This window comes from Staurois parvus, unplaced genomic scaffold (assembly GCF_062004578.1).
Source record: "Staurois parvus isolate SC_StPar_1 unplaced genomic scaffold, SC_StPar_1.0 ptg001026l, whole genome shotgun sequence".
Classification (NCBI taxonomy): domain Eukaryota; kingdom Metazoa; phylum Chordata; class Amphibia; order Anura; family Ranidae; genus Staurois; species Staurois parvus.
The window spans coordinates 633628-654658 of record NW_028318822.1 but is presented as its reverse complement, the minus strand read 5'-3'; the positions used below and the strand labels follow the sequence as shown (position 1 = coordinate 654658).

The 21031-nt window shown below is 46.7% G+C and overlaps 1 protein-coding gene across 1 annotated transcript; it reads left to right on the top strand.

Moving 5' to 3' along the window:
- The first annotated feature begins 1570 nt into the window (after positions 1-1570).
- LOC149441095 (uncharacterized) lies at positions 1571-20139 on the top strand. The gene is made up of 7 exons (XM_089657746.1): positions 1571-1635; positions 13752-13891; positions 14453-14587; positions 14729-14956; positions 15036-15257; positions 15412-15547; positions 18267-20139. Exons 2-7 carry the CDS (start codon positions 13760-13762, stop codon positions 19589-19591), a joined length of 2178 nt encoding a protein of 725 aa, XP_089513872.1. The 5' UTR covers positions 1571-1635; positions 13752-13759; the 3' UTR covers positions 19592-20139.
- The last annotated feature ends 892 nt before the right edge of the window (positions 20140-21031 follow it).

Genomic DNA, 21031 nt, shown 5'->3' with positions numbered 1-21031 from the left:
TGGAATGTTATTGTTTCAGTTGAATAAATCTATTTAAATTGTTATTATTAAGGTAATGATTATTTTTCTCCTTCCTAAGTACAGCAGAAAATTTGTCCAAATATGAATGATTAACCTATTAAACTGGGGATAAAAAAAAACTAATATGAAAAGCTGTTATTCTAAAAATCTTCATCTACTTGTATATGAAAGTTATACCAGCAAGAATTAGTCTTTATGTAGAAAACTAGGATTTACATCAAGCCTTACTGACTAGTGATTTAAATCAGTTTGATTTAAATTAAATCCACCCTGTGTGGCAGTATTTGTATAGCAAAGCAAACACTGTGTCTGTATAGCAGGACCATCTACACAACCCAGTGCCTGGTGAGTGTTCCTGTCATCTGCCAGGGGGCAAAGTCCCTCTCACCAGATCCTGTGACAAAGGCCCAAACGATGGTCCTGGAAATGACCGGCTCCTGTGGTCACCTCACAATGAGCCCTTCACACTGTCAGTGTAGGCACTGTACTGTAGGCCCACTTCTCTCAGGTTGGATGTTCCCTTGACTGATGCAATAACTAAACATGCAGTGAACTGACCCTAAGCACTGCTTTGCCAGGTCCAGACTGTCCCCTGCCACATGCAGACTTCCTCCCCTCAGGAAAAACAAGATGGAGTCCTTCACTCTGCTCTCACTAACCATGATGGCCTTTGTAGTTCTATTTCCATATCAGCCTATCAGGCTGTTTCTGTTCAAGACTGCATATTCCACAATGCTTTGCAGCTGCACCTCCTGCTTGAGAAAGTCTCTGTCATTGGCTCCTTTAATGGCTCTTCTGATTGGCTCTCTCTCTATTACAGTCTGAGAGGAGAAGGAAGGGGCTGAAATCCCTCACTGCCTTGTGTGTGTCCAGTGCAAGGGTGAGATTTCAGAGGAGATGCCAGACAGCAGTCACAGATAGGATTCATTTCCTCTGCTACACAAACTTTTATAATAGAAACAAAGAAAAAAATAGTTTTTTCAAATATTTTACTTTTTTTTTGTTTATAGCGCAAAAGAATAAAACCCCAGCGGCGAGCTCATACCGCCAAAAGAAAGCTCTATTTGTGTGAAGAAAATGATAAACATTTCATATGGGTACAGCGTTGCATGACCGCGCAATTGTCATTCAAAGTGTGACAGCGCTGAAAGCTGAAAATTGGCCTGGGCAGGAAAGGGGTAGAAGTGCTCTGTAGGCGAGGGGTTAATCAGCCACAGAACCCATATCATTAATATGTGTTAGGGTTTAAAGGGATGAGGGGGCAACCCTAGAGACGTCTCATGTTGTCCAGAGGTACAACCCACCGACCGCTGGACTCAATCCACACAGGCTGCTCAACTGGCATGAATGACACCTCCAGAGGCAACTATTCCAAAAGTAAACAAGGTGCTGGGGGCACACAGGAGGACTAAATAAGTCCCATTGTTGGTGTCACTTGGCAATAACAAGGTGTTTCTCCGAGCTCTACAAGCTGGTGACCTCACTTCTACCCAGACAGGAAGTCTCTATGGTATACAGACAGGAAGTGATGTCAGGTACAGACAGGAAGTCTGGGTGAGAGGTGATCGGGGAGGAAGTAGAGAGGAGACGTTGGTGGAAGTGGCAGCAGAGGAGGTAATAAGATGTTATTTCCTATTTACACCCAGTAACCCCCCGTCATGTCCGTCCTCTCCCTCCGTAGTCACGTCCGTCCTCTCCCTCCGTAGTCACGTCCGTCCTCTCCCTCCGTAGTCACGTCCGTCCTCTCCCTCCGTAGTCACGTCCGTCCTCTCCCTCCGTAGTCCCGTCCGTGCTCTCCCTCCGTAGTCCCGTCCGTGCTCTCCCTCCGTAGTCCCGTCCGTCCTCTCCCTCCGTAGTCCCGTCCGTCCTCTCCCTCCGTAGTCCCGTCCGTCCTCTCCCTCCGTAGTCCCGTCCGTCCTCTCACTCCGTAGTCCCGTCCGTCCTCTCACTCCGTAGTCCCGTCCGTCCTCTCCCTCCGTAGTCCCGTCCGTCCTCTCCCTCCACAGTCACGTCCGTCCTCTTCCTCCACAGTCACGTCCGTCCTCTTCCTCTACAGTCACGTCCGTCCTCTTCCTCCATAGTCACTGTGATGTCTTTTATCTCCAGCAGATGATGATACACACATATATAGTGTGGGAACCCAGATTAACCCCTTCAGGGGCACAACATTCCCCCACTTCCGGGGCCGGAACATTCTCCTCATTGTGGAGATGGGTCACCTTCTCCCTGGAGATGAGATGGACATACCTGGGTTGGGGGGAGACGGCTCCACAGAACACAACTAAAGTTCAGGAGCCGAATCCGAACCCCATTGAGGTCAATGGGAGCCGAATGTTAAAATACAGTAATGGCCGTTTTCTGGGCTAATAGGCAAGAACTTGTTAGACAAATGGAAAGGGGGGGGGGGGGCGCTACCCAGGGGGATATGGTTCAAACAGGGCGGACTGACAACTCATGGGGCCCCCGGGCAATAGGGGATCATGGGGCCCCTGTGTCCTTGCCCAAACTCAAAAAAGCCTATGAAAAAGGTACCAGGGGCATCTCATGGGGCCCCCTACTGACCCCGGGCCCTCGGGCAGTGCCCGAGTTTCCATATGGTCAGTCTGCCCCTGGGTCCAAAGCAATTTTTTTTTTCTTTAACCACTTCAAATCTGGACACTTTCCCCCCCTTCCTGCCCAGGCCAATTTTCAGCTTTCAGCACTATCACACTTTGAATGACAATTGCACGGTCATGCAACACTGTACCCATATGAATTTTTTAGCATTTTTTCGAGACAGATAAAACTTTTATTTTGGTGGTATTTATTCACCACTGGAATTTTTTTTTTTTTTGCTATATAAATGAAAAAGTCCAAAAAAAAAGTGTTTTTCTCATAAAATTTTTCAAATAAATAATATTTCTTCATAATTCTTGGCCAAAATGTATTCATCTTTTTATTAAAAAAAAATAAAATAACCCAAATTAGTTTATAACCAAAAATTATACTTTTTCAAAAAAATGTTTTACATTTTTATTTAAATATTTTATGTTATTATATATTTTATTATATTATATTTTTTTAACTTACTGTCTCCTTAGCACAGGGGTGTCAAACTGGCGGCCCTCCAGCTGTTGCAAAACTGCAAGTCCCATCATGCCTCTGCCATTGGGAGTGCTGCTTGTAACTGTCAATTTTGCAATGCCTCATGGGACTTGTAGTTTGTTAACAGCTGGAGGGCCGCCAGTTTGACACCCATGGTCTAGCAGTACAGTGTCACCATAGTAACACTGTACTACTTGTGGGGGGTGATGAAGATTTTTTTTCTATTTTTACACTGATTGCTCTTACACCCATGAAGGCTGTAAAATCAATAATTTCTCCTTCTCTCTGGCTACATTCGTGCAGCCACTGAGAAATACTGTGTGAGATGTGATTGGTCACAGCTTGTCACATGGTACAAGGCTGTTGTGAATTCACAGATTTTACAAGTAGTAAGCAATGATGTCAGGAAGTGACATCTTGTTTACTACTATTCATGTGATCACTGATTGGCCAATCGGTGATCACATGATCGGGACCTCACACAGGAGGACACGGCGGGCACCGATCATGGTGCCGCGTGCTCCCAGGGAGCCTGCATAGGCAATGGATGCGGGGGGACATTTAGAAACATCCAACCACATCAGCAGCACTCACGTCCAACCATTTATCTACATGGACCCCGCAGTCCCTATATCCAGTCTCCCCGGCCCCCGCAGTCACTATATCCAGTCTCCCCGGCCCCCGCAGTCACTATGTCCGGTCTCCCAGGACCCTGCAGTCCCTATATCCGATCTCCCAGGACCCCGCAGTCCCTATATCTGGTTTCCCAGGACCCCGCAGTCCCTATATCCGGTCTACCAGGACCCCGCAGTCACTATATCCGCTCTCCCCGGACCCTGCAGTCCCTATATCCGCTCTCCCCGGACCCCGCAGTCCCTATATCCGGTCTCCCAGGACCCCGCAGTCCCTATATCCGGTCTCCCAGGACCCCGCAGTCCCTATATCCGATCTCCCCGGACCCCGCAGTCCCTATATCCGGTCTCCCCGGACCCCGCAGTCCCTATATCCGGTCTCCCCGGACCCCGCAGTCCCTATATCCGGTCTCCCCGGACCCCGCAGTCCCTATATCCGGTCTCCCCGGACCCCGCAGTCCCTATATCCGGTCTCCCCGGACCCCGCAGTCCCTATATCCGGTCTCCCCGGACCCCGCAGTCCCTATATCCGGTCTCCCCGGACCCCGCAGTCCCTATATCCGGTCTCCCCGGACCCCGCAGTCCCTATATCCGGTCTCCCCGGACCCCGCAGTCCCTATATCCGGTCTCCCCGGACCCCGCAGTCCCTATATCCGGTCTCCCCGGACCCCGCAGTCCCTATATCCGGTCTCCCCGGACCCCGCAGTCCCTATATCCGGTCTCCCCGGACCCCGCAGTCCCTATATCCGGTCTCCCCGGACCCCGCAGTCCCTATATCCGGTCTCCCCGGACCCCGCAGTCCCTATATCCGGTCTCCCCGGACCCCGCAGTCCCTATATCCGGTCTCCCCGGACCCCGCAGTCCCTATATCCGGTCTCCCCGGACCCCGCAGTCCCTATATCCGGTCTCCCCGGACCCCGTATTCACTATATCCGCTCTCCCCGGACCCCGCAGTCACTATATCCGGTCTCCCCGGACCCCGCAGTCACTATATGTGGTCTCCCCGGACTCTGCATTCACTATATCCGGTCTCCCCGCACCCCGCATTCACTATATCCGGTCTCGCACAGTACACAGAACATGGAAATGCAATTATTTTAGTAGATATAAACTTAATACATTTTCTCATCAGCAGTTAGAAGTCTTGTGACTTCTATCAGTGTCAGTGCCCAGCAGAGCACTGGTCAAAGCTTGTTGGCGGAGTTTTCTCTAGGATGCAGAACCCCTGATCTCTTCTGGGCAGTACTGATTGGCCCTGTGCTGATCACATGCACTCTCCCAGAAAAAAAAAAACTCTCTAGCAATACACACCAAACTGAGCATGTGCAGAATGGCTATGGTTCCGTCTGTCTTATCAAGAGATAAGACATGAACATTTGAACAAGAGGAGGAGCAGAGAAGTCAGGATCAAACATAATGCAGAGGATTAACCCCTTAGGTCCCACAGTGAGTATAACAAGCATGCTTTACTGCATCTACAGACTGATTTTACTGTTGTGGGTAACACTTTAAAGGCCAAGTTCACTTTTTTTTTTCCAAAATCCACATCCATCAATCCACATATGTACCAATATTCCATTAATGTACGTCAGTTGCAAAAGAATGCAAGCTCTTTTTGATTTTGAGAACAAGGCCTTACCTTAGCCCTTGCTGGATTTCATCACGTCCTGACATGTAGATTTAGGGCAGAGAAGCCAGTAGGACCCTGGAAGCAGATTACCAGCTGACCTCATTAGCACACACATCCTGCACTGACCTCATTAACTATTCACCCATCAACTATTTTTTCACAGCACCCCCGGCATCTCTCCATTTGCCTGGCTCCCACAGCGTTCCTACAGACGGGCTCCATGCTAAACTCCCTGGGGCCTCGTGCAGCCCACAGGGCACCCCTGATATAGTCCAAGGGCCTGCTTGATTGGATACAAAGTGATTGGATAGATGGTGTGTTCTCCTTTTATATTGTATTGGTAAATCTAAAAGAGATTGTACAATCAGATTGTATAGTGTATGGCCACATTTATACGCCTGAACTTACCTAGTTGCGCTTTCAGTGCGCACCAAACACAGAAACAAGCACACATTTTGCTACATGAAAAAAACGGGACAAATACAGCAAAATGTATGATAAAAAACATGCAACTCGCACCACGCCGAAACGTCCCATGAGCTACTTTGCCACGTGTAGCGAAGGCCACTGAAATCAGTGGGCTGCAATGAAAAAAACGAGCCAAAAAAACATTTGCTCCCTCTACTCTAGGTAGGAATGGGGCCTGAAAGTGAATTTGGTTTGTTTACACGGCACAATCAGTCTCCTTTCACACCTGTGTGTTTCCGAACGCATGGCAATCTGTACAGAAGATGGGCGCTTTGCCATGCGTTTCAGTAGCACGTTGCAAATGTGCATCGTGTTTGTGTTGTCATTACATTTTAATGGCTCCCCAAGTGTGGCAAATGCATAAAAAACTGCGGCACTGCACCGCGCCAAAAAAACGTTCTGGAGCTTCTCTGGGGCGATTGTTGTGTGTTGGGCAGCCCATTCAAGTGAATGCTGGACGAGTGAAAAAGCTCCAAAACAAATGCATGTAGGAATGTGAGTTTTCACTACATGGAGATGTGAACGGGGCCTGACAACTGAGTGTCTGTGTCCACTCCCTCCTATGTAAGCGTAGAAAGATGGCCATACACTATGCAATCTGATTGTACAATTTCCTTTTAGATTTACCAGAACTTTGGACTAGGAGGACACACTTGAACGATCTATTCCATTTGTATCAAATCAGACAGGCCCTTGTACTACATAGCTGATGGCAGATCTAAAGGTGATTGTACAGTCGGATTGTATAGGAAATTGGTGGAAGGTGGTATTGTAATGAGGGAGGTGTGATCCAGAGTAGTGAACACACCCTACCGTGCCTTCTTGTGCACAAGGAAGTGAAGGGTTTTGGGAGGTGGCCTACAGGAAGTGGGTTCTGGGAGGTGGCCTACAGGAAGTGGGTTCTGAGAGAGGTGGCCTACAGGAAGTGGGTTCTGGGAGGTGGCCTACAGGAAGTGGGTTCTGAGAGAGGTGGCCTACAGGAAGTGGGTTCTGAGAGAGGTGGGCTACAGGAAGTGGGTTCTGGGAGGTGGCCTACAGGAAGTGGGTTCTGAGAAGTGGCGTACAGGAAGTGGGTTCTGGGAGATGGCCTACAGGAAGTGGTTTCTGGAGGTGGCCTACAGGAAGTGGGTTCTGGGAGGTGGCCTACAGGAAGTGGGTTCTGGGAGGTGGCCTACAGGACGTGGGTTCTGGGAGGTGGCCTACAGGAAGTGGGTTCTGGGAGGTGGCCTACAGGCAGTGGGCTCTGGGAGGTGGCCTACAGGAAGTGGGTTCTGAGAGGTGGCCTACAGGAAGTGGGTTCTGAGAGGTTGCCTACAGGAAGTGGGTTCTGAGAGGTGGCCTACAGGAAGTGCGTTCTGCGAGGTGGCCTACAGGAAGTGGGTTCTGAGAGGTGGTCTACAGGAAGTGGGTTCTTGGAGGTGGCCTACAGGAAGTGGGTTCTGGGAGGTGGCCTACAGGAAGTGGGTTTTGAGAGGTGGCCTACAGGAAGTGGGTTCTGGGAGGTGGCCTACAGGAAGTGGGTTTTGGGTGGTGGCCTACAGGAAGTGGGTTTTGAGTGATGGCCTACAGGAAGTGGGTTCTGGGAGGTGGCCTACAGGAAGTGCGTTCTGCGAGGTGGCCTACAGGAAGTTGGTTCTGAGAGGTAGCCTACAGGAAGTGGGTTTTGGGTGATGGCCTACAGGAAGTGGGTTCTTGGAGGTGGCCTACAGGAAGTGGGTTCTGGGAGGTGGCCTACAGGAAGTGGGTTCTGGGAGATAATCTACAGGCAATGATGGGATCTGAAAATCTGTTCAAAATCTCACAGTGAGAGAAAAGCACATTGGTATGGCAGGGCCAGAAATGGGCATTGAAAAATGCTTCCACTTGTTATGAAAAGTGGAATTCTGCCCGAAAAGATGAACTTATCCTTTAACCACCTCCCGCCCACCGTATAGTAATATGACAGGCGCAAGGTGGTTCTCTCATTCTGGGAGGACGTCCTATGATGTCCTCCCATTCTCACTGCGCATGCGCGGCTCAGGCAGTGCGTGGCGATCGGCGGTGCGCTGTGTCCGAGGGATCGCATGTAAACAGGGAAATGTCGGTTATCGTCATTTCTCTCCTTTTGAGCTGTCACGCTGACAGAGGAGAGGCGGTAATCGGCGTTCCTCAGAGGGGACATCTACACTGATCATCAGGGCACTGATGATCAGTGTAGCCCCAGCAATGCCACCTGTCAGTGTCCATCAGTGCCTCATGTCAGTGCTCATCAGTGCCTCGTGCCAATGCCCCTCAGTGCCACATATCAGTGCCTACCAGTGCACATCAATGCCACATATCAGTGCCCATCTGAGCTGCCTTTCAGTGTCACCCATCAGTGCCACCTATCAATGCCAATCAGTGCCACCTATCAATGCTAATCAGTGCCACCTATCAGTGCCAGTCAGTGCCGCCTATCAGTGCTGCCTAACAGTGCCAGTCAGTGCTACCTATCAATGCCAGTCAGTGCTACCCATCAGTGCCACCTATCAGTGCTGCCTAACAGTGCCAGCCAGTGTCACCTAACAGTGCCATTCAGTGCCGCATATCAGTGCCACCTTTCAGTGCCCATCCGTGATGCCTGTCAATTCCCATCAGTGCCACCTATCAGTGTCCATCAGTGCATCCTATCAGTGCCCATCACTGCAGCTTCATTAGCGCACATCAGTGAAGGAAAAAAATCACTCATTTACAAAATTTTATAACAAAAACTTTTTTTTTCAAAATTTTCAGTGGTTTTTGGTTTGTTTAGCAAAAAATAAAAAACCCCAGAGGTGATTAAATACCACCAAAAGAAAGCTCTGTCTAAAAAAAAAATGATAAAAATGTCATATGGGTACAGTGTTGTATGACCGTCTGACAGTGCTGAAAGCTGGAAATTGGCCTGGGCAGGAAGGGGGTATAAGTGCCGGGTAGGCGAGGGGTTAATGGTTGCCTTTGTTTAAAATATGCGTCCTCCCTGGTTCCCCATAAGAGGGTACTAGAAGCTGCCTATGTGCTACAGTGAAGTTTTTTTTCTCACAGTCTGCTGCTGTGTGTGTGTTCTGTCTCTCCAATCTAAGCATGGATAGTGTGATCTCTGTAACTTACAGTTGTGATGAGATAGCCATAACTCCAATTTTAGTTGAATAACACAGGCAGTGACTTGATCCAGACGACATCTTGTAGATCTTGTGAAGTTTATTCCATAAACTGAGAGAATCTTACAACAATGAACATCGGATAGGTCAAAAGATCATAATGTGATCTACTTCATGACATGAGGCTTGCAGCTGAAGTGCATTACTGGGAAAATGAATAAAAGGGTGGGGCTATCTATACAGCATGAACTAAACCAAAGGAAGGGGAGGAGCAGAGACAAATTACAGAACACTTAAAGGCATATGACAGTCATGTGAACAGGGGCGGACTGACCATTTGGAAACTGGGGCACTGCCTGAGGGTCCAGGGTCAGTAGGGGGCCCCATGAGATGCCCCTGGTACCTTTTTCATAGGCTTTTTTGAGTTTAGGCAAGGACACAGGGGCCCCATGATCCCCTATTGCCGGGGGGCTCCATGAGTTGTCAGTCCGCCCCTGCATGTGAAATATGACAGTGTGTGAAACCAGTATGGGATGCCCTTGTCTGGCTTTTTATGTAGATGTTGTAACGGTTTGCCAAACTCCTGCCTGCCATCACGGGTTGGTCCTCCCGCCACCATTAGAAAGGAGTATGCAGCTGAGGTCCACACATGGGGTCCCAGGAGGCTGGACATAATGGCCAGGGGAAGGGGTATCTTATCCAGCATGGAGCATTCAGCGTTTTGCAGCAAAGGGAGGCACTGCAAATACTGAGAGGCATCATGGAGGCACAGAACAGGCTTTTCAGCCTCTATTGGGGGTCTTCTGAACACTCCTACTAGGGAAAGGCATTGACAGCTGCAGGACTGCCAAAAAGGGGGTACAGCCAGTCCTCCTGTATGGGGTCCGGGCCACATTAATTCATCAGGGGGGCTCTGGCAGTAGGGGAAATGGGATCATGGATAGGAGGGGGGGGGTGGTAGAGAGGCAATCGCAGGAACTGATTCCCTATGCGATTCTCCCTGCAGCAGCTAAAGCTCAGCTTCTCTTCCTCGTCCTCCTGCTGGCTTTCAACTTCTGTAGGAAGAGTCGCATAGGGGATTGAATCCTGTAATTGCCCCCCCCCCCCCACACACACTCATACACACATGGGTCACCGTGTTCTATGCTGCCTGGGTCCTTCTGTGTGTCCCACCCTTCACAGCACTGCCAATTTCCCTTCTGGAGGCTGCTGCAGACATATGGGGATGTTTCAGGATGGAGAGTGGGGGGTCTGATAGCTATATCATATTCAAACTGCTAACTCTGACCTACAAAGCCATTCACAACACTGCCCCTGACTACCTCACCAACCTGATTCCCAAGTACCACCCTACCCGTACCCTTCGCTCCTCACAGGACCTCCTTCTGTCTTGCTCCCTGGTCTCCTCCTCCCACGCACGACTGCAAGACTTCTCCAGGTCCTCCCCCATCCTCTGGAACTCACTACCCCAATCCATCAGATTGTCGCCTTCCCTCCTCACCTTTAGGCGCTCCCTGAAAACCCAACTCTTCAGGGAAGCCTATACCACCCTTACCTAACAGCCGTCCTCCTTCATTCCTCCTACCACTCCATCCCCCACAGCCATTTCCTCCTGTACCACTACCCCCTCCCTCCTAGATTGTAAGCTCGAAAGAGTAGGGCCCTTTAACCCCTCGTGTGCTGTTTGTAGTTGCTGTACTGTTTCATGTATTGTCCCCCCCCCCCTCTATTGTACAGCGCTGAGCAAACCCTTTGGCGCTATATAAACTCGATGTAATAATAATAATGACAAGGTGGTTCCTCGACTTCAACCGTGGGGTTTCAGCCTTCCATCTGAGCCAGGATATTGTTTTGCTCTAGGCCTCAGTCACTGGGAGACAGAACCCGTCACACTTTGAATGTGGGTTGGGCTGTCCAGATGTATTTGAAATTGACTACTGAGATTAGGCAGTCAGATTCACCTTTTGTCCATCCTGAAGGACCAAGGAAAGGTCAGGTGGCTACTGAGTCATCTATCTCCTATTGGATTCATCAGATTATTTCTCCAGCTCATGGCTTGAAAGGTAGGGCTCCATCGTTTCCAGTGACAGTTCATTTTATCAGAGCCGTAGGTGCTTTTTGGGCTCATCAGTCCTCAGTAGCTCAGGTCTGCCAGGCTACAGCCTTATCCCCACTTCTCACCTTTAGAAGATTTTATCGGGTGGATGTAAAGCTGCTGAGAAGACTGGTTTTTGGTTGTGGTGTATTGCAGGCTACTGTAAACCTCTCTTGACCTGTCGTGGTCACTGTCTCCCTCCCCTCATGGGCATTGCTTAACCATTTCAATACCGTGCAATTTTACCCCTTCCTGCCCAGGCCAGTTTTCAGGTTTCAGCGCTCTCACACTTTGAATGAGAATTGCGCGGTCATACAACACTATACCCAAACTAAAATTGTATCATTTTCTTCACACAACTAGAGCTTTCTTTTGGTGGTATTTAATCACCGCCGGGGTTTTTATTTTTTGCTAAATTAACAAAAAAAGACCAAAAAATTTGAAAAAAACACATTTTTCTTTGTTTTTGTTATAAAAGTTTACAAATAAATAATTGTTCTTCATAAATTTAGGCCGAGATGTATTCTGCTACATGTCTTTGGTGACAATAACCCAAATTAGGATGTATTATTTAGTTTGTAGGAAAGTTATAGAGTTCACAAACTATGGTATAGATCTGAATATTGATCAATCCTGAAGTACTGACAGCCAATCTAATTTCTTGAGGTCCAAGAATGTCAGAACAGTACAGATATCCCCAAATGACCCCTTTTTGCAGAGTAGACAGTCTGACATACTTCATAAGAGGCATGGCGAGTTTTTTGAAGTTGTATTTTTTTGTCATAAATTTTCGGAAAATGAAAAAATGAAAAAAATTATTTTCACTATTTTTTTTTTTTACATACTGTCACCAGTGCAGTACAGCGTCGTCATATAACTGGCATGGCGGTGAACAGGGACGCTGACTGGTGACAGTATGAAAAAAAATATATATATAATTTTTTTTAATTTTTTTAAATTTTTTTATTATATTTAATTTTTTATTACATTTTTTTTTAACTTTTTTAAAGATTTTTTTTCATATTTTACTATGACCAAAATAGTACAATGTTACCATAGTAACATTGTACTACTTTGGGGAAGTGATCAGTATTTTTTTTTTTTTTTACACAATTTGCTTATAGCAAAGAATTACTTTGCTATAAGCAAGCATTTACCTAAATGAAATCGATTCATTCAGCTTTTCTTTTTTTTTTTTTTTTTGTGCTTGCATGTGATTAGCTGTGACCATTCACAGCTAGGCACTAGTATACAATGGATGGCATCTTGAATGAAGCCATCCATTGTATACAACTGTCATGTGACCTGCTGTGATTGGTCACAGCAGGTCACATGGTACCAGCAACGGGAGCCGGTACTCGGATCTGTCATCGGCCGTGTCCGAGGTGCACGGCCGCTGACAGATCGCACTGCTGCGCCGCTCTGCATTAGCGCAAACTGCGCATGTGCGGGAGCACGCCAAATGGCGTGCACCCGGAATGCAGATACACATCTGAAGCTGCCAAACGGACATTGGCCGGGCGGCTAATGGTTAAGGGCCATCCTTATGAGTAAAGGATAATATGGCCATTCTGTATCCCATGATGTACAATAAAGAAAATAATGTTTTTGTACTTACCTGTAAAACCCATTTCTTAGAAGACCTCACAGGACACAGAGATCCCTTCCCTCTATGTTGGGATGCATGGCTTGCTACAAAACGAATGGGGGGTCTTTTTTTGGCCAGTCACCAATGATCATCATCAATGAGTAAGATAAAGTAATGGTTCTTCTGTGACCCGTGACATACTCCAAGAAATGGATTTTACAGGTAAGTAGAAAAATCCAGTTGTGCTTGTTGTTGAGGAGAAGGGCCTCTTTCCTGAAAGGCAAGGTGATTGTGGGGGGTCTGCAGGTGGCAGGCTTATGGAAATCTGGAAACCCCTTTTAATATCAGGGTGCACCCAAATACCGACCACTCCTCTTGTTAATTAGGCTACCTAGCATATATAGATTGTTAAAAATGATCCAGTCCGGTGGCATAATTCTGAGCTCCTTTTTTATTTGTAGTTATAAAAGGTAAAGAATATCAAAACAGAGTGCATAAAAACACTTCACACTTCATTTCCCACAACCCCCCCCCCCAGCCCCATGAGAGGGGCTTAAAGAGGTATATTTAAAAAGAACCTGAGCCTACTCTGCTCTAGGTCAGCAGTCCATAATACACAGAGTGCCGGGGTCAGGAGTGTGCAATGTCCTAATAGTTTTCCCTTCAAAGCCATCTCTAAAGAAGAATGTAAATACCTCGCCCGCTGACCTCACCACTGAACGCTGCCTACCAGGGGTGGACTGACCATTTGGAAACTCGGGCACTGCCTGAGGGCCCAGGGTCAGTAGGGGGCCCCATGAGATACCCCTGTTACCTTTTTCATAGGCTTTTTTGAGTTTGGGCAAGGACACAGGGGCCCCATGATCCCCTATTGCCCGGGGGCCCCATGAGTTGTCAGTCAGCCCCTGCTGCCTACAGAGACTACAAGAGAGGCCGGAGCTGTACAGATAAAGATCAGATCATTGTTTAGGTGAGGCAATAGGAGAGAGAACTAATATAAACACCCCAATAATATGGACGGGGCTACAGATGTAAGAGTAGCAGTGATCACCATGAAGGAAAAACTGAAAGCAAAGATTCTGCCTATTAACCTCTTATATCTCCATCCTAATATTGTTCAACCAATACCTTCCAGATAATTCTATGCTATCCGTCTACAGAGAAACCCACATAGATCACATGACCACATCAATAAGGATGGAGGAGGACCGGAGTCACATGACTGAGAGGATACTAAACTTCACCCTGGAGATCATCTACCTGCTGACCGGAGAGGTGAGGAGGATTCTGGGAGGTCACATGACATCACTCTTATCTCTATTAATAAAACACAGACCTGACCGGAGAGGTGAGGAGGATTCTGGCAGGTCATATGACGTCACTCTTATTTCTATTAATAAAACACAGACCTGACCGGAGAGGTGAGGAGGATTCTGGGAGGTCACATGATATCACTTATCTCTATTAATAAAACACAGACCTGACCGGAGAGGTGAGGAGGATTCTGGGAGGTCACATGACATCACTCTTATCTCTATTAATAAAACACAGACCTGACCAGAGAGGTGAGGAGGATTCTGGGAGGTCACATGACATCACTCTTATCTCTATTAATAAAACACAGACCTGACCAGAGAGGTGAGGAGGATTCTGGGAGGTCACATGACATCACTCTTATCTCTATTAATAAAACACAGACCTGACCGGAGAGGTGAGGAGGATTCTGGGAGGTCACCTGACATCACTCTTATCTCTATTAATAAAACAGACCTGAGCGGAGAGGTGAGGAGGATTCTGGGATTCTAACATGGTATTCCTATTGGTTTTCCAATACAGAGATTTCCTCTTCTGAAGTCAGGTGATCATATGACCATCACAGTGCCTCCATGTGACTCCCTAAAACCTGAGAGACACAACATGCAGAAGATTCTAGAAGTCACCAAGAAGATGATGGAGCTGCTGACAGGAGAGGTGAGCGGTGCCGGGAATTCTGGGACATTCTCCAGTAACAGACAAGGGATGTGTCTGGATGGTGACTGTATCATTGTGTGTATTAGGATCTGTACATTATCTGCATTGTTACCATTGATGTCATTTATATTATATATTCAGAGTGGAAACCTGAGAGATTCTAAAGTTGATGTTAAAGAAGAGATAAAAGAGGAGGATGATAATAATGAGGTGATAGAGGTGTCAGAGTTTTGTAACCGATACAAAGAAAACATGGTGGACACCATGGTGGAGTCATCCAGCTACAGGAACCCACCAGAGAGATGTCCCCGTCCTCTGTATTCCCGGGATTCCACACAGGAAGATCAAACCATCCCTCACCATCATCAGGTAGATGATTGGGAATCATTGATAGTTATGTTTTATACCTAAGCTTGTTTGTTACAATGAGTGTTTATTATATATTCAGAGTGGAAACCTCAGAGATTATGATATTATTCTTAAAGAAGAGTATACAGAAGAGGATGAGGAGTATGGAGTCATAGAGGAGCTTTCTGAAGGACATCAGGATCTCTACAAGGACATTATGTTGGAGTCAGCTAATACCAGGAACCCACCAGAGAGATGTCCCTGTCCTCTGTATTCCCGGGATTCCACACAGGAAGGTCACACCATCCCTCACCATCATCAGGTCGGTGGAGTTGAGGGTCTGGAACATAAAGTGATGGGACACTCTGACATGTGGAGACGATGTGTGGACTCTACAAGATGATATTTTCTATGTGATCTCACATCATAAATCCTTCTATATTACAGATGTTATTTCTGCCATTCTGTTGGTTTAGGGTGAAGATCTGATGAAGATGAAAGTTGAGGGTGAAGTAGAAGAGACGTATGTGAGGGATGATCAGCAATATATGGAGGAGGCTGGAATGATGAGGACATTCAAAGAGGAGGACACTCCTACAGAGATCAGCACAGGTGAGCCACAATATATTATTATCTCTGCTCTGTTACTGCACACTGATTGGTCCAGAGTAGGGCGGGAGATGAGTGATGTCATAGGTTGATAATAGTCACCCCCTTGTACTGATACCCGTCCTGCACATTAGATCTTCTTTCCTCTCAGATAAACCCCCTTCTCTGTGCTGCAGACACAAATTATGTATTCAGACATGATTTATATATAGTGATGAGCTGAACGTACCTGGGTTCGGTGTGAGGCGGGTTGGCCGAACTTGCCGAGTCCGAACCCCATTGGAGTCAATGGGAACTGAATTTTAGAAAAGAGTAATGGCCATTTTCAATGTTAATAGGCAAGGGACTATCAAACAAAAAGGGGGGGACTGGGCACTGCCCTTGGGGACATATACCAAACAAATTCATTATTTTTAAGTTCCGTTTTGCAGGGAGCAGAGGTTTTAATAATGTGAAATGTGAAAAATGCAAAATAATAAAAATTTGGGGTGTCCTTATAATGCCTGCGAATTGTCACATCTGTTCAAGAGAGTTTTTAAAAACAGACTTGAGATACATCTATTCACCCCGGCTTAGAGCAATATCTGACAAATCCGTCTCTTTAATGACCGCAACACTGGGGCTGTGTGTGGGTTGAGGCTTATCAGAACCTGGAAGCCCCCTTTAAAAATATGGGGCCCTCAGATCCCACACCACAATGTGAATGACTAAGCGGTACATAGTATCCCTACTGGCCTGTACCAAATACTGCTTTATGCATTGACATTTTGCCCTTAGACCCAGTCTGTTTGGACAATATGCTCACTATGCTGACTTGTCACCATCCACAGGCAGCTTAACTCTTCAATCGCATACAGAAGTTTAATTGAACGTAATATTACTTCAGACTTAACACTGAGGCTACTTTCACACAGATCCGCTGCAAAAATACAAAGAAGTTTTTACTGCGCTTTTGCTGTGCTTTCTAAGCGTTTTTTAAAGGACACGTGACTTAAAGTGGAGCTCCACCCAAAAGGGGAAGTTCCGCTTTAAGCCTTTGTCCCCCGCTCCCCATTAAGGATTGGCACCTTGGGGGAGCAGGTACCCAAATTTTACAGGTACCCACCTTCAGATGCGATCGCCTAGGCCAGGGGTAGGCAATCTGTGGCTCTCTAGCTGTTGTGGAACTACATTTCCCATGAGGCATTGCAAAGATTACAAAACTAACAGTTACAGCTATGACTTGCAGAGGCGTGATGGAACTTGTAGTCCTGGGGCTCTCAGGTTGCCTGCCCCTGGCCTAGGCGATCGGAAACAGAAGTTGTCCTCCCGCCCCTCTCTCCCCGTAGTCTTTTGGGACACGTGACAGGTCCCAGAAGAGTACGGGGCCATTCACAAAACACAACGATTCTCACGCATGTGCAGTGGGCACCCGGCTGTGAAGCCGCAAGCTGTCACAGCCGGGTGCCCAAACCGAAGATGCTGGCACCAGGGAGAGGACACGGCCGGTGAAAGACACCGTATTCTAATTTTTCGAGTTTCACCTGTCTCTGGGACTGAACTAGCTAGCACTAAACAGGAGAGGAGAACAGAGGGAGACCTCAAATTACATTAGTAAACATGTTGTAATGGCCCTAAACCACCACTAGATGTCAGCATGCATAAATCAATACTAACCTGATGCAGTTCAATACAACACATACAAATAGGTGGGACAGAACACCTACTTATTCACATTTTCATCCCTATTTATGTAGATATTGGGGTTCAGCTGGCAGGATAGAATTGAAACACAACCGTGTTTGCTGTAGCAGTTTCTTAGATTGGTCCCTTTTCTTTAAGCTGACTTATAGCTAAAGGTAACATAAAACTCTATTTACAGTCTTGTTGGGATGAAAAGTAAGGAGGAACATAGAAAACTGAAACACTTACTGTATATTTGCAACAGAAAATACTTCTCCAAACTCCCTCCAGTGCTGCTTATCACCAGACGCCTAGGCCTATGGTCTCTTGTTCTGTGCTGAAGCTTCTCCAAGTCTGAACTTTGAACCTCTTCATTATCAGAGATCACATGACCCAGTGCCTGGGCTTGTGGTTGTGTGAAGAGCATGCCCCTCCCAGTCCCCATTGGTTCCTGCTCTTCTGACAAGGCTGGGGAAATGTAGAAGTGATCTGGAAGGGGAGGACCAAAGAATGCCCATCGGGGCTCTACTCGTCAGTTCAGGTCGATCAAGGCAGTCAGGGACAGGGCTTCATTCGATCATGGCAGGCACCCGGAGCTCACGCTGCTCACGGCACCATGTTTAGGCCCCTCCCCATGAATGTCCTATGGTCACTTGTTCTGTGCTAAAGGTTCTCCAAGTCTGAACGTTGAACCTCTTCATTATCAGAGATCACATGACCCAGTGCCTAGGCTTGTGGTTGTGTGAAGAGCATGCCCCTCCCAGTCCCCATTGGTTCCTGCTCTTCTAACAAGGCTGGGGAAATGTAGAAGTGATCTGGGGGGAGGACCAAAGGACCTTTTACTGTAGAAGTGATCTGGGGGGAGGACCAAAGGACCTTTTACTATAGAAGTGATCTGGGGGGAGGACCAAAGGACCTTTTACTGAAGAGGGGAAGTCACAGCTGGTTGGGACATCCACAGAGAACATCTGCTCACTAAAACCTGCTTGATCCAGATGGAATCTTGATTTGGGTGAACTCATCTTCTCGTATCTATTGATCATGTTTTTATATTTTCCAGGACACGTCATGGAGGAACCCTTAAAGGATCGTCTCACTTTACCTCTAAGCTGTAAAATGGAAGATGAGGAGATCACAGGAGATTGTGCAGAAGAAAAGACAATGAGCTCAGCTATGGATGGTGGACTTCACAGTGTGGATGGACCATCAAATCTCTCTGACACCGAGCAACCTCGTACTGTGAGGAATGGTGCTGGAATTCAGGAGGAGGAGACATTTTCCTGTCCTGAATTTGGGGAAAGCTTTAGATCTGAATCAGGCCTTACTGTACATCAGCAATCTCACACGGGTGGGAAGCCTCATTCCTGTTCTGAGTGCGGGAAATGTTTTCTTCATAAATCAGAACTTGTCATACATTGCAGATCTCACACGAGGAAGAAGCCTTATTCCTGTCCCGAGTGCGGGAAATGTTTTTCACAATTGTCCCATCTTTACATACATCAGAGGTCTCACGCAAGGAAAGAGCTGTGTTCCTGTCCTGAGTGTGGGAAATGTTTTAGATTTAAGTCAGAACTATTTCTACATCAGAGATCTCACACAGGGGAGAAGCCTTATTCCTGCCCTGAGTGTGGGAAATGTTTTTCAGAAAAGTTTAATCTTGACAGACATGAGAGGGTTCACACAGGGGAAAAGCCTTATTTCTGTCCTGAGTGTGGGAAATGTTTTACTCGAAAATCAGGACTTGTTCTACATCAAAGATCTCACACGGGAGAGAAACCTTATTCCTGTACTGAGTGTGGGAAATGTTTTTCAGAGAAGGCCAGGCTTTACAGACATCAGAGGATTCACACAGGGGAAAAGCCATATTCCTGTCCTGACTGTGGAAAAACGTTTTCACAGGTGTCCCATCTATACAAACATCGGAGGTCTCACAAGGGGAAAAAGCTCTATTCTTGCCCTGAGTGCGGTAAATGTTTTTCAAAGAAATCAGTCCTTCTTGTACATCACAGATCTCACACTGGTGAGAAGCAGTGTTTCTGCCGTGAATGTGGGAAAAGTTTTTCTCAGAAGTCAGACCTTGTTATACATCAAAGATCTCACACGGGGGCGAAGCAGTATTCCTGCCTTGAGTGCGGGAAATGTTTTTCAAAGAAGTATAGCCTTTACAGACATCAGAGGATTCACACGGGCGAGAAACCATATTCTTGTCCCGAATGCAGGAAATGTTTTTCGCATAAGTCAGACCTTATTCGACATCAAAGATCTCACACAGGAGAGAAGCCGTATTCCTGTAATGAGTGCGGGAAATGTTTTTCACGGAAATCGGTCCTCCTTATGCATCAAACATCTCACGCAATTGGGAAGCCACATTGCTTCACTGAGTGAAGTATTTTTAAGTGGTGTCCCATCTTCACACATCAAAGGGTTTCACATGGGAGAGAAGCCATATTGCTGGTCCAAGTGCGGGAAATGTTTTTTTACAGAAATCAGACCTTGTTATACATGAAATATCTTTCTTGGGGAGAAGCCATATTCCTGTCCCAAGTGTAGAAATCAGACTTTGTTATACAGTACATCAAAGATCTCACAGGGGGGAAGCCATGTTTCTGCCCTGACTGTGGAAATGTTATACATGGAGTTCAGTCTTCGTCATACACTAAGATCTTACACGCAGTCGTTGAGAGGCCCTATTTCTGTATTGACTGTTAGAAATGTTTCTCCTGATACCCTCATAGCATCCTACAATGGTTTGCTCTGCTCAACTAATCCAGCAAGAATGGGGATAGGAGTACAAGCTCAGATCCTGGTGGTTGGGGACTCGATTATTAGGCCAGGCCAATTTTCAGCTTTTAGCGCTTTCACACTTTGACAATGTGTGTATGTATGTATATATATATATATATATATACAGTTGCAAGAAAAAGTATGTGAACCCCTTGGGATTATGTGGAGTTTTGCATGAATTAGGCATAAAATGTGCTCTGAACGTCATCTAAGTCACAACAATAGAAGAACACAGTCTGCTGAACATAATACTACACAAACATTAGATGTTGCCATGGTTTAATTGCACATAACATGTAAACATTCACAGTGCAGGGAGGAAAAAGTATGTGAGGCCCTAGCTTAATGACTTCTCCCAGAGCTAATTGGAGCCAGGAGTGAGCCAACCTTGACTCCAATCAGTGTGATGATATTGGATGTGTTGCTGACAGCTGTCCTGCCCTTAAAAAACACACACCTGTTTTGGGTTTGCTGGTTTCAAGAAGCACTGTCTGATGTGAACCATGCCTCGCAGAAAAGAGCTCTCAGAAGACCTACGATCAAGAATTGTTGACTTGCATGAAGCTGGAAAGGGTTACAAAAGTATCTCCAAAAGCCTTGATGTTCATGTGTCCACGGTAAGACAGACTGTCTACAAATGGAGAAAGTTTAGCACTGTTGCTACTCTCCCTAGGCGTGGTCGTCCTGTAAAAATGACTGCAAGAGCACAGCGCAGAATGCTGCATGAGGTAAAGAAGAATCCCAGAGTGTCAGCTAAAGACCTACAGAAATCTCTGGCACATGCTAACATTTTTGTTGACACATCTACAATAAGGAAAACATTAAACAAGAATGGAGTACATGGGAGGACACCACGGAGGAAGCCATTGCTGTCCAAAAAGAATATTGCAGCACGTTTGAAGTTTGCAAAAGAGCACCTGGATGTTCCACAGCACTACTGGCAAAATATACTGTGGACAGATGAAACCAAGATTGAGTTGTTTGGGAAGAACACACAACACTATGTGTGGAGAAAAAAAGGCACAGCACACCAACATCAAA